Genomic DNA, 15,189 nt, shown 5'->3' on the forward strand with positions numbered 1-15,189 from the left:
GTTGGTGGGATATATTAGGCAGCAAATAAACATATTGTCCCTGAATTTGATGTGTTAATAACAGAAAAATGGGCATCAGTTTTTTGTGTATAGAGCTGCATAGATGTAGACTGAGTGCCCATGCTGACCTGTGTCCACAGCAAAAGCATCTACAATGGGCACTTGAGCATTAGAACTGGACCATTGAGCAATGGAAGAAGGTGGCCTGGTCTGATGAATCACGTTTTATTTTACATCATGTGCATGACCGGGTTTGTGTGCGTCTCTTACTTATGGGGAGAAATGACACCAAGATTCACTATGAGACTAAGGCAAGCCGTCAGAGGCAGTATTATGCTTGGGTCCTGCCATTCATGCAAGTGTTACTTTGACACATACCACCTAGCTAAACATTGTTGCTGACCAAGTAACCCCTTCATGGAAACCTTAATCCCTGATGGCAATGATCTCTTTCAGTAGGATAATGCACTCTGCAACATTTCAAAAATGGTTCAAGAATGTTTTGAGGAACACAACAACCTGCCCTCCAATTTTTTCACATCTCAATCCAATTAAACATATGTGGGATGTGCTGGAAACACAAGTGTGATCCATGGAGGCCTCAACCAAGCAAAATACAGGACTTAAAGGATCTGTTACTGAAGGTTTTTTGCCAGATACCACAGCATACCTTCAGAGGTCAAGTGGTGTCCATGCCTTGATGGGTCAGGGCTGTTTTGGAGGCAAAAGGGGGACCTACTCAAAATTAGGTGGGTGGTTATAAAGTTTAGGCTGATTAGTGTATTTGCACAGAGTTAACAAACTCAAAAATAGCACAATTGTCATCCAGTATATTATTATTGCATATATATAGATAAAACAATGTAGTATATAAAAAGCAATCATCTATTTATATTATTATTATTTATTTTTTTAATACATAGCAAAATCTGCCTGCTGCTAGCATGAACAAAAGACTGTATGGTTTAGACCCAAGACTTTATGGCTTACACCCGAGAGTCCTCAAAGAACTCAGTTGGATTATAGCTAGACCATTGTTCCTAATCTTTGCAGACAGCATACTGACAGGTATTATGCCAGCTAATTGGAGAAAAGCCTATGTGGTACCAATATTTAAAAAAGGGCATATACATATTACAGGGAACTAGAGGCCAGTCAGCCTAACATCAATAGTAGGTAAGTTATTGGAGGAGATGATAAGGGACTATATCCAAGAATTTGCTGATGAAAACAGTATCATTAGTAGTAAGTAATCATCATCAGTTTACGAAGGGTCGTTCCTGCCAGACCAATTTGTTAACATTCTACGAAGAAGTGAGCTGCCATCTAGACAGGGGGATGCCTGTGGATGTGGGGTATCTGGATTTTGCTAAATCATTTGATATAGTTCCCCATAAACGCTTAATCTTTAAGCTGAGGTCGGCAGGCATGGACCATAAGGTTTGTTCTTGGATAGAGAACTGGTTACTGGGGCACGTCCAAACGGTGATAAATAACGTCTACTCAGACTGGTCTGGAGTGGTAAGTGGGGTATCTTAAGGTTCTGTCTTGGGACCAATTCTGTTTAATTTATTCATAAATGACATAGAGGAAGGTATACATAGCTCAGTCTCAGTTTTTGTGGACAATACAAAAATAATTAGGACAATAACATCACAGCAGGATATAGAACTTTTACAAGAAGACCTCAACAAATAAATGGGGTGGGTTACTGCATGGAAAATTAGGAGAAATGTAAAATAATGCACTTTGGGGCTAAGAACATAAACACAAACTACACACTGGGAGGAGAACCACTGGGGGAGTCAAGGATGGAGAAAGATCTGGTGGTCCTAGGGGAAAACAGACTGAGCAATAGCACGCAATGTCAAGCTGCAGCTACCAAAGCGGGCAGAATATTAGCATTCATAAAAAGGGGAATTTACTCCAGAGATAAAACTATAATCCTGACACAATGTTTTATAAAACTCTGGTCCGGCAACATCTGCAGTATTCTGTTAAGTTCTGGTCACCAGTCCTCAGAAGGGATGTGCCGAAACTGGAGAGAGTCCAAAGAAGAGCAACTAAATTAATAAGGGGACTGGAGGACCTTAAATAATAAATATGAGGAGCGACTACAAGTACTAACTTTATTCTCGCTTGAGTGGGGAAATGATAGTATTTACAAATACCTCAATGGTGATCCCACCCTAGGAAAAAAGCTATTTAGTCTCGGGGGGTGTAAGAGGCCACATGGCCACACAATGAGACTGGAGAAGAAGTAGTTTAACCTTAAAGGGGTTGTATGGGTTTGATTTTTGTTTTTTAAATAACAAACATATCATACTTCAATGTGCAGTTCGTTTTGCACAGAGTGGCCCGACCCTCCTGTTCTCGGGTCCCTTGCTGGCTGTCTCGGCTCCTCCCCGCTAAAGTTAACCCCCTCTGGGTAGCTCTTTCCCGAGACGGTTAGCTTGCGTGCGCGCTCCCTGTCATACACTCTGCGTCCATAGACACAGAGTGTATGACTCAGTCCCGCCCCTTGGCGGTCGCATCATTGGATGTAATGGGAAGCAGCGGGAGCCAATGGTTGTGCTGCTATCAATCTATCCAATCAGCGGCCAGACTCTGTGGAGAAGAGGAAGAGGGGGATGTGCACAGCAGGTGAACGGGCTCAGGTAAGTAAAATGGGGCGGTTGGGGGGCTCGTGGCAGCGAGGTCATTTTTCACCTTAATGCATAGGATGCATTAAGGTGAAAAAACACAAACCTTTACTACCCCTTTAGGCTGCACAGGGGGTTTTTCACTGTCAGGGCATCTTAAAGAACACAATATACAGCTATATAGGAAATGATTATCGACACCAACACACATACATCTACACAGGTTGAATTGGATGGACTATTGTCTTTATTCAACCTTACCTATGTAACTATAACTGTGAAAAACACCTTGAGATTAGATATCAGCACTTATAACGTGTTAAAGGTGTTAACTCCCTTTAAAGTAGAGCTCAAGCCAAAAGATTATATTTCTAGTTTTGGATAGTTTGTAGAACGGTAGGAATCTCTTTCAGGTTTTATTGCTGTCTGTGCCCACTTTATGACCACCAACTCCATGATCCTTTTCGTTCAGATGACCCTTGTTGGAGGGACAGAAATTGAATGCAAATCTACAAAGTTGCAGTTCTTTTCAGCACCAGAATAGAGAGGAAATCTTCAAATGAGCACAACTTTTTCAAAGGTGGAATTTCTCTTCACTTTGGGAAGAATTCTACTCCCAGTCTTGTTATGAGGTGAAATCTCCCCACAGGGTCACTGACAGCAAAAAAAACTGGCAGTGGGGAAGATTTACTAAAACTGGAGAGTGCAAAATCTGGTGCAGATCGAATCTGGTAGCCAATAGAACAAGCTGAAGTTGGAAGCTGATTGGCTACCATGCTCAGCTGCACCAGATTTTGCAGAGCTCCACCAGTTTCAGTAAATCTCCCCCACTGCCAGGTTTTTATTGATGTACAGTATGTGACCCTGAAGGGAGATTTCCCCTCATAGCAAGACTGGGAGTAGAATTCCCCCAAAGTGATGAGAGATTCTACCTATGAAACAGTTGTGCCGATTGGAAGATTTCCTCTCAACCCTGATGCTGGAAGTAAAGGGAAAACAACAGGAAGCGCCACCTAAGTGCAATATGTTTGATGCAATTTATTTGTACAACAAGTAATGCACTTACAGACAGAAGTTTAAAAAAGGCTCATCTGTGTCTCCAGTGAACGGTGCGATCCGGTCTCAGGTGCATTTGGTTCCACGGGTAGGCAGATGTAAGGAGGAATCTATCCTGTGGCCGCCAGGTAGTCAGCCAGGTCCAGCGTGGAATGCAGGGGATGATGTCACAGAAAAAGGAAGCAGGAGAAGCACAGAGGAGGAGAGAGAGCTGGGGAAACTAGGCTACGCGCTCTGAGTCAGCTCCTTCGTAGGCCTGTAGAAGGAGCTGATGACTCGGAGCGCGTAGCCTCTTCTCCCCAGCTGTCTCTCTTCCTCTGTGCTTCTCCTGCTTCCTTTTCCTGTGACATCATCCCCTTCATTCCACGCTGGACCTGACTGAATTCCTGGTGGCCACAGGATAAATTCCGCCTTACATCTGCCTCCCCCGTGGAACCAAATGCACCTGAGATCGGATCGCAACGTTCACTGGAAACACAGATGAGCCGTTTTTAAACTTCTGTCTGTAAGTGCATTACTTGTACAAATAAATTGCATCAAACATATTGCACTTAGGTGGCGCTTCCTGTTGTTTTCCCTTTTCTCCCTACCTGCAGAGTTAGCTTTTCTCTGAGGACACCACCATCCCCCCTCTTTAGGACTTGCCCTTGTATCTTGACACCACATGGACTAATGAACTGTGACTGTCCATAGATCGCCTGTTATATTCATATAGGTACACTAGTGTCTGCACTAACAGTTTCCTTTTTTTTTCTGGTGCTGGAAGTAACTGCAACTTTGTAGATTTGCATTCAATTTCTGTCCCCCAAACAAGGGTCACCTGAGAAAAAAGGACCACAGGGTTGGTGGTCACAAGGTGGACACGAACAGCGATAAAACCTGAAAGAGATTCCTACCTTTCTACAACCTATCCGAAACTAGGAAAATAGGGCCAGATTCACATAGAGATACGACGGTGTATCTCCTGATACACCATTGTATCTCTGAGTTGTGCCGGTCGTATCTATGCGCCTGATTCATAGAATCAGTTACACATAGATATGCCTAAGATCCGACAGATGTAACTGTGTTACACCGTCGGATCTTAGGCTGCAATTCCAGGCCGGCCGCTAGGTGGCGTTTCGGTTTATTTACGCGACGATTATGCAAATGAGGGGATACGCCGATTCCGAAACGAACGACCGCCCGGCGCTTTTTTAATCATGTTGTTTGCGTTCGGCTTTTTCCGGCGTATAGTTACCCCTGCTTCTATGAGGCGCAGTCAATGTTAAGTATGGCCGTCGTTCCCGTGACAAAATTTGATTTTTTTTACGTTGTTTGCGTAAGTCGTTCGCGCATACGGATGGACGTAATTTACGTAAACGCCGAAACCAATGACGTCCTTGCGACGTCATTTGGAGCAATGCACGCTGGGAAAATTTCTGGACGGCGCATGCGCTATTCAATCGGCGCGGGAACGCGCCTGATTTGAATAGTACACTCCCCCTAGCCGCGGAATTTGAATTCCACCGGGGGATTTACGATACGCTGCCGCAAGTTTTGAGGTAAGTGTTTTGTGAATTACCCACTTGCCTCAAAAACTTGCGGCGGCGGATCTTAAATCACATAGGTTACGCGGATCTAAAGATCCGCTAACCTATGTGAATCTGGCCCATAATCTTTTGGCTCAAGCTCGAGAACAGTTTTAGTAAATCTCCCCCAAAGTGTCTAAACATTCAACATTCTATCCAACATTATTTTTGCTTGAATTCCACTTTAATCCTTTCAAATATTATCCAATTCCACAACAGATGTTAATTATTTAGTAAGAAATTAAGAAATACACATGGGCTATAAGAAGCAATGCTAATGTATAACAGAGATCTAATTTCTATATATTTTTTTAATTGGTTGTGTTCCATTTCTATGAGTTACAGTATATTGTACCTTCAAGACAGAATTATGTAACATCCATTAAGAGAGCAATACATGTCAACACATTCTGGAAAGTCACCCTTTGTATAAGTTGAGGGCAAAGCTCTTAGCATTGAAACGTCAGCAATTGCAAAAACTATCACTGAAGAGGAAATCCTGTTCAGTGGATGAAATTAGACAGCCAAGTGGGTTTGTTGTGGAGTATTTCCTGTGATAAGACATGTTTTAGTTCTGGCAGTACTATGTATTAGTGCTAATAGCACGCGGCTTAAAAAAAAGACAAAAAATAATTAGTATCTTTAGAGGTATAAGAAATAAGAAGCTCAAAAAAAAAGTTGGAAGGTAAAGTATAGCTAGAGGCAAAACTTTTCAGTTTTAGGTAGAGTGGATAGGAATTAGAACACCTGTCAGGTTTTATTGCTGTGTGTGCTTCTGTTAGGAGATTCACCCTCTCTACTTGTCCTGTTTACGATCATTATCAAAAAATAAAATTGAAAGAAGCTCACAAATTTTGGGTTGTCCCCAGAACAGGAATAGAGGGGAAATCTTCCAATGGGGACAATAGCTCTGGTACAACCAGGAATTTCCTCCTACTTCCAGTTGTGGCTATTAGGCTGCATTCACACCTGAGCGTAGCGTTTTCTGAATTTTTTTCCGGCGTTTTGGCGCACGTTTTGTCGCGCGTATTCACACGTATTCGCGCATTTGCATACATCGTTGTCCGAAGTTTTTGAACTTTTTTATTTTAGCCAATAGGAAAAATGATCATCTCTTTCATCACTTGTTGCTATGTTTGTAGATTTTTTTTATCTTCTTCCTGGGTGAATGTTCTATTTCATAGAACAGATTAAAGCGTCAAAACGCCAGTAGAAACACTCGTTGTCGCGCTAGACGCTTGAATCGAGCATTTCCATTCGTTTCTATGGGAGTACAAACGTTCAAAAACGTCCGTCGGGTTTCGTGTAAGGCTGCTCCTGCTAATAGCAGGGGCAGCCAATGCTACGTATACCCGTCGTTACCGCGTTGCGAAGTTTAAATTTTACGTCGTTTGCGTAAGTGAATCGTGAATGGCGCTGGACGCCATTTACGTTCACTTTAAAGCAAATGACATCCTTGCGACGTCATTTGCCGCAATGCACGTCGGGAAAGTTTCCCGACGGAGCATGCGCCCTACGCTCGGCGCCGGAACGCGCCTAATTTAAATGATTCCCGCCCCCTACGGGATCATTTACATTAGGCGCCCTTACGTCGGGCATTTTTGAGGAGCGCCCACGCAAATTACGTGGCTACTGCTTTGTGAATGAAGCGTAGCGCAGTTAATTTGCGGGGGCGCAGGGCAAAAATCCGTAAGGAGTGCGCAGCGGTACCTGAATCTGCCCCAGTGTATTTTTTCCCCCTCTAGCGTTTTCTAGCTTTAGGCTTCAGGCTACAAAACACTCAGGCCTCCTACACACGACCGAGTTTCTCGGAAAAAAACAGCAAGAGACTTGCTGGGATTTTTTTTTTGCAGAGGAAACTGGTCGTGTGTACATTTTTCGACGAGGAAATCGTTGAGCCAAAAAGAGAGCATGTCTTCTTTTTCCTCTACGGGAATGGAGAAACTTGCCTTGTCGAGTTCCTCGACAGCCTAACAAGGAACTCGACGAGGAAAACGATGTGTTTCGCCCGTCGAGTTCCTCAGTCGTGTGTACGAGGCTTCAGGTGTGAATGCAGCCTAAGACAAGTGTGTATCGTTTCATTACGAATCAAAATTTGGATGACAGTTTTGTTATTCACAAGATGCACAATAGTAAAAAAATTCAACGAATCTCAAATAAATAATAATGAAACAATGCATTCATTTTCTATATTCGGATGACAAGATGCAATAGTTTGAAAGAGATGAGGGAATAGTCCAGGGATATGCTATTAGCGGACCTCCAGCTGTTGCAGAACTACATGTCCCATGAGGCATAGCAAGACTCTGACAGCCACAAGCATGACACCCAGAGGCAGAGGCATGATGGGACTTGTCGTTTTGCACCAGCTGGAGGTCCGCTAATTGCATATCCCTGGAATAGTCGATTGGGTAGTCAGGCCAACACCCCAAATAAATGGAAAGAAAAAGAACAACCCCCTAGTGGGACTTTAAAGGCCTTCAGCACATCATAATCATCATAATGAAGTATGAATTACCAAAAAAGTTTCTAAAATAAATCTCAAGTACAAATTTTATTAGCAAAATCATTAAAACAGCCTTAATTTGTGTTTTAACAATTTTGCTAATATAATTTGTACTTGAGATTTTTTTAAATGCTTTTTAGGTAATTCATACTTCATTATGATGTGTTAATGTGTTGTAGGTCTTTAAAGTCCCACTAGGGCAGGGGTCGGTAACCTACGGCCCGCCGTGGCTAAATTTCCGGCCCGTCAGTGCATGTGATCAGGGGCGGACTGACAACTCTATGGGCCCCTGGGCAATAGGAGATTATGGGGCCCCCGGGCAATAGGAGATTATGGGGCCCCCAGGCAATAGATTATGGGGACACACAGTATACACACATACAGTATGCATACACAGTATACATACACACAGAATACACTTACACACACTGAAAAGGTACTGGAGAGGCGGGGCAGCTATAATCTTGGGCGTTTTTTTAGACAAAAAGGATGTCGGTAAGGGACATTTCAGGGACATTTTAGGGCTCACTTTGCTGAATCCACAGGCTTGGTTTACTTACCTTGTCCCTGGATCCAGCGATGCCACCGCGCTGTGTGAGCGAGCGGGACCTCGCTCGATTCACACAGTGCCTCTGTGTGCCGCCGATCTCCGTTCCCTGCGACGTTACGATGCACGGGAACGGAGAACGGCGCCAAATTCAAAAAGGTAAATAAACACCTTACATACAGTACTGTAATCTTATAGATTACAGTACTGTATGTAAAAAATACACACTCCCCTTGTCCCTAGTGGCCGGCCTGTGTCATGCATGTCATTTTATATAATAAAAACTGTTCTTTCTGCCTGGAAACTGTAGATTGTCCATAGCAACCAAAAGTGTCCCTTTATGTCAAAAATGGTTTTAGAGCAGCTAGAAAACAGCGATAATAAATTATAATCACTTGCAGAATTGAGCGATAGCGATATGTGGGGAAATTCGTCATAAAAAAATAAAAGTAATGACAGCGACAATTCTGAAAGTGAGCAAATTTCAGTGATTTTGAGTTGATTACATTATTGAATAATTTTTATTATAATTATATTATTATTTGTTATAATTATTTATAATTATTTATTTCATTATAATTTATATATATATATATATATATATATATATATATATATATATATATATATATATATTATTTTGTTTTTAAAAAAATGTCATACCCGGGATGCCTACTAGACTCTTGTTTGGTCAGATTTAAGTGAGTTATTCCTAAGAATTACAGGCCTACAGTTTAAAACGCCAAATTTCCTTGCAAATAATGGTACCGCTTTCAGCACCTTTTTTCTGAAATAATCATACCGCCAGGGAGGTTAATGAATGAATACAAAACTAAACAATTTTATCCATTGTGCAAATTTCTAGTGGCTATGAAACAGCAAATTAAGGTAATATTCTCAAATGGGACACAACTGACAGGGGTAAGGCCCTGTACACACGATCAGTTCACCGATGAACAATATACGTCCCTGTGATTGCCCTCTAAAGTCCGCCATGTCGCTACTTTTTTTTGTAGTACAATTCTTTTCTTTTTGAACCAGTTCACCGATGAAGCAGACTGATGGTCTGATGTGCCTACACACCATCAGTTCAAAAACCGATCGTGTCAGAACGCGGTGACGTAAAACACAACGACGTGCTAAAAAAAATGAAGTTCAATGCTTCCAAGCATGCGTCGACTTGATTCTGAGCATGCGCGGGTTTGGAACCGATGCTTTTGCGTACTAACCATCGTTTTTGACCTGTCGGTCAGGCGTCCATCGGTCCAATTTTAAAGCAAGTTCTCTGTTTCTGGACTGAAGGACTACAGACCAATGGGGCGTACACACGGTCGGTTTGGACCTATGAAACTGAACTTCAGTCCCTTTTCATCGGTTTGGACCCACCGTGTGTACGCGGCCTTACTGTATCTCTCCCATGCTCTATCCAAAAAAAAAACATTTTCTACACTTTCTCTTTTTATATACATCTGGTGATCTGGCCAGTAAGCCTTTTTTTTAACCACTTGACCACTGGGCACGAAAACCCCCTTAATCACCAGACCAATTTTCAGCTTTCGGTGCTCTCACAATTTGAATGACAATTACTCAGTCATACAACATTGTACCCATCTGAAATTTTTGTCCTTTTTTTCACACAAATAGAGCTTTCTTTTGGTGGTATTTGATCACCTCTGCGGTTTTTATTTTTTGCGCTATAAAAGAAAAAAGACTGAAAATTCTGTAAAAAAAAAAAAAAAAATCTAGTTTCTGTCATATTAGCAGGTTATTTCTCACACACAGCATATGCATACTACAAATTACACCCCAAAACACATTCTGCTATTCCTCCCGAGTATAGCGATACCACATGTGTGCGACTTTTACACAGCGTGGCCACATACAGAGGCCCAACATGCAGGGAGCACCATCAGGCGTTCTGAAGCACCCAGACCAATTCTGACATTTCTCTCCAACATGTAAAAATCATCATTTATTTGCTAAAAAATTACATAGAAACCCAAAACATTATATATGCTTTTTTTTCAAAGACCCTAGAGAATACAATGGCGGTTGTTGCAACTTTTTATCTTGCACGGTATTTTCGCAGCAATTTTTTGAACGCGTGTTTTTAAAAAAAAAACAGTTTTGTGCTTAAAAAAAAACAAAACAGTAAAGTTAGCCCAATGTTTTTGCATAATATGAAAGATGAAGTTACGCCGAGTAAATAGATACCCAACATGTCACCCTTCAAAATTGCACACGCTCGTGAAATTGCGCCAAACGTTGCTACTTAAAAATCCCCATAGGCGACGTATTGCAAGGTATTGGAGTATTGAGGGTATTGCGGAGTATTGGGGGGGTATTGCAGAGTATGGGGGGGTATTGCAGAGTATGGGGGGGTATTGCAGAGTATGGCGGGGGGGTATTGCAGAGTATGGGGGGGGTATTGCAGAGTATGGGGGGGGGTATTGCAGAGTATGGGGGGGTATTGCAGAGTATGGGGGGGTATTGCAGAGTATGGGAGGGGTATTGCAGAGTATGGGGGGGTGGGTATTGCAGAGTATGGGGGGTGGGGTATTGCAGAGTATGGGGGGGGTATTGCAGAGTATGGGGGGGTATTGCAGAGTATGGCGGGGGGGTATTGCAGAGTATGGGGGGGGGTATTGCAGAGTATGGGGGGGGGGTATTGCAGAGTATGGGGGGGTATTGCAGAGTATGGGGGGGTATTGCAGAGTATGGGAGGGGTATTGCAGAGTATGGGGGGGTGGGTATTGCAGAGTATGGGGGGGGGTATTGCAGAGTATGGGGTGGGGTATTGCAGAGTATGGGGTGGGGTATTGCAGAGTATTGCACTCATACTTTAGCGCTTATTATTTTTATATTGCAGAGTATTGCGCAGGGATGGCTGGATCTGTGACTGCAATTGTCACAGATCCAGCCCACAGTGCGGCAGCTGCTGCTGCCGCCCGATCCCCCCCCCTCCCTCTCCTCTCACACTGTTCCGAACGGTACAGAGAGGAGAGGGAGGAACCGGTTTGTTTACAAGTGATCGCGCCGTCATTGGACGGCGCGATCACGTGGTAAGGAGCCGCTTCCATTGGCTCCTTACCGCGATCCGTGTTGCTGCGGGTCCCGTGGACCCGCCGAGCGCCGGTGATCGCGTGTGCGCGCCCGCTCGGGCGCGCAATTCTGACTCTCTGGGAGGACGTATATTGACGCCCTCCTAGAGTTAGGGAACCGCCTTGTAGCCGTATTTCGGCTATAGGGCGGTTACCAAGTGGTTAACAGAACAAGTTGCTCTGTTAAAGAGTTGAGACACATGATTTGCCACTGACAGGGGTGCTTACAATGATAAGCTTTTAGTAATTTATGTAAATTCTTAAATTCTTTACCCCCCCCCCCCCCCTGTAAAAGTTTAAACGGTGCTAACTGGAGTCTGGATTTAATATATTAGTGTTTTTTTTTTTTTTACTGCTAACACATATAACACTCCCCTCATCCTAGGCTAAACAATGCTGCTGTCCAAAGGTGTCTTTGTTGCTCCTCCATCCAGAGTAGATGGAGTAGAGGAGATGTGGCACTGGCAGAATTACCAGGTAAAACAAAAAAATGCAACCCCACCTCTAATGATTGGTAAGCTGCAATATATTACATTTTTGGTTTTGGGTTTAATACTGCTTTAAACAATCATCATTAAACATTCTGACACCTGTGCTCAACAACATTTTTTCTTGGCAAGCAATTTTCTAACCCAGGACAGCAAAATAAGTCTGTTATTAAATAGAATTAATTACAGTTGTTTGTTCTGTTACACCTGTCTAGGGTCTAGAATCATTTCCACTTTCCCAGAGTCATGAATACTAGAGTTACAAAATATTATGATGATTATTAAAATGATTATCATTTAAAAACAAATAATAACACTAAAGCAACAATAGCACCATTGGTATTACTAAAACCACCACCACTACTACTACTACTACTACTAATAATAATAATAATAATATTACAAAAAAAAAATACTTCTACTACTTCTATTGCCACTACTACTACTAATAATAATAATAATCACCATTAACATCATAAAACCAACAGCAGCAATAATAGTAATAATTAAAACAAATAGTAGTAATAATACAAACATGATATTGCAATTACTACTACTACAACTAATAATAATAATAATAGAATAAAAAATAAAAAAAAAATATATATATATATATTTTTTTTTTTATTATTCTATTATTATTATTATTATTATTATTATTATTATTATTATTAGTTGTAGTAGTAGTAATTGCAATACCATGTTTGTATTATAAATACTATTTGTTTTAATTATTATTATTGCTGCTGTTGGTTTTTCCATGTAACTTTTTGTGCATTTACCTGTTATAAAATGCAAGTTAGTTCATTATTTTACATACGTATTTACGCAAAAAATTAAATAAAAAATATTATGCAGAATTTATATTATATGTATGTATGTATGTATGTAAGTATGTATATATATATATATATATATATATATATATATATATATATATATATATATATATATATATATATATATATATATATATATATATTATTATTATTATTCTATTATTATTATTATTATTATTGTTAGTTGTAGTAGTAGTAATTGCAATACTATGTTTTTATTATTAATACTATTTGTTTTAATTATTATTATTACTGCTGTTGGTTTTTCCATGTAACTTTTTGTGCATTTACCTGTTATAAAATGCAAGTTAGTTCATTATTTTACATATGTATTTACGCAAAAAAAATATATATTATGCAGAATTTATATTATATTATATGTATGTATATATATATATATATATATATATATATATATATATATATATATATATATTTTTATTATTATTCTATTATTATTATTATTATTATTATTATTATTATTATTATTATTATTATTATTAGTTGTAGTAGTAGTAATTGCAATACCATGTTTTTATTATTAATACTATTTGTTGTAATTATTATTATTGCTGCTGTTGGTTTTTTCCATGTAACTTTTTGTGCATTTACCTGTTATAAAATGCAAGTTAGTTCATTATTTTACAAACGTATTTCCGCAAAAAAAAAAAAAAATATTATGCAGAATTTATATTATATATATATATATATATATATATATATATATATATATATATATATATATATATATATATATATATATATATATATATATATATTTATTTATTTATTCTACTATTATATATATATATTATTATTATTATTATTATTATTAATATTATTATTAGTTGTAGTAGTAGTAATTGCAATACCATGTTTTTATTATTAATACTATTTGTTGTAATTATTATTCTTGCTGCTGTTGGTTTTTCCATGTAACTTTTTGTGCATTTACCTGTTATAAAATGCAAGTTAGTTCATTATTTTACATATGTATTTACACAAAAAATAAAATATTACACAGAATTTTTAGTACTTACATGGATATAGATCAATGAAGGTGTCATCTCTGTGAGTGGCATTGTGAGATGTTGAATGGTCCTCAGTTTTATATCGCACAAGTACCCCAAATAAAACTATTAGGACTACCTCAAGAGCAATAGCCAATATGGAAAATTTAAACCTCATATTAGTGTCGAAAGACATGATGGCAGAGCTGTGGCTATGCTCTTGTCTAGTCCTGCAAGGCACTGATAAAGGGAGGCTGTGCAGCTCCTATTTAATGGGTGACCTCAGATATGGTTGACACTGCAGAAAGAAGGGGGGCTGGTCAGAGGGACACTCCCTCCAAGAAATATTGTCTGCTCAAATACTTAATTCACACCAAGTACAAAGCGGCATAACATGTAGTAGTTTATTTTCATTTATTTATTTTTTTTTTCTTTCAGTCTTAATGCTCAAAACTTTCTGCGTTGATGCCAATTCCTCTGATTTTGTTCCCAGGCAGTTACATAATATAACCTGAAGAGGAAATTGATGACATAAATAAATTAAATAAATAAGTAAATACATGTACTACAAATGTTTGTAACCCCACTGGTTATCTTCGGTTTCAAAGTATTATTATTTTATATCATGGTTGTTATTATTATTGCTGTTATGAATGAGTATTAGTATAATTAGCAGTAGGAATAAAGGGCCAGATTCACAAAAGAGATACGCCGTTGTATCTCTGTTTTAGGGTCTTCCTAACTATGCGACTGATTCATAGAATCAGTTACGCATAGTTAGCCCTAAAATCCGACAGGTGTAATTGAATTACACTGTCGGATCTTAGGATGCAATACCTCGGCCGCCGCTGGGGGGAGTTTGCGTCGTAAACCAGCGTCGGGTATGCAAATTAGTATTTACGGCGATCCACGACGGTTTTTCGCGTTCGTTACGTCGCTGCTAGTCTAGTTTCCCGTCGCAAAGTTAGTCGTCGTTTTAGCTGCCCTAAATTTACACAGCCCCACGTATGTGCTGTATAAAGTATGGCCGTCGTTCCCGCGTCGAAATGTAAAAAAAAAAAAATTCTTGCGTAAGACGTCCGGGAATACGAAAGTACGCTACGCACGTCGCCGTTCGAAAATATGACGTCACTTCGCGCAAAGCACAGCGGGAATTTCAAAACGGAGCATGCGCAGTAGGTCCGGCGCGGGAGCACGCCTAATTTAAATGGCACACGCCCCTTTGAATTACGCGGGCTTACGCCGGAGGCCGCCGGCGTAAGATTTCATGCAAGTGCTTGGTGAATCAGGCACTTGCGATGAAAACTTGCAGCGGTGTAACGTATCTATGATACGTTACACCGCCGCAGTTCTATGTGAATCTGGCCCAGTATTTGGTTTCATTTGCATAAAATAGCATTTATTTATCACAAAACTTATATAGAATGTA

The 15,189-nt window shown here is 40.0% G+C and overlaps 1 protein-coding gene across 1 annotated transcript in view; it reads right to left on the reverse strand.

Moving 5' to 3' along the window:
• The window catches only part of RHAG (Rh associated glycoprotein), a 78,043-nt gene extending 64,028 nt beyond the window's left edge, over nucleotides 1-14,015 (reverse strand). Inside the window, exon 1 of the mRNA XM_040348325.1 lies at nucleotides 13,791-14,015. Within this exon, the coding sequence (XP_040204259.1) occupies nucleotides 13,791-13,956 (166 nt within the window). The 5' untranslated portion in view covers nucleotides 13,957-14,015. The remainder of the gene's footprint in view (nucleotides 1-13,790) is intronic.
• Nucleotides 14,016-15,189: the final 1,174 nt, after the last annotated feature.

Source organism: Rana temporaria, chromosome 4 (genome assembly GCF_905171775.1).
Source record: "Rana temporaria chromosome 4, aRanTem1.1, whole genome shotgun sequence".
Taxonomy (NCBI): Eukaryota; Metazoa; Chordata; class Amphibia; order Anura; family Ranidae; genus Rana; species Rana temporaria.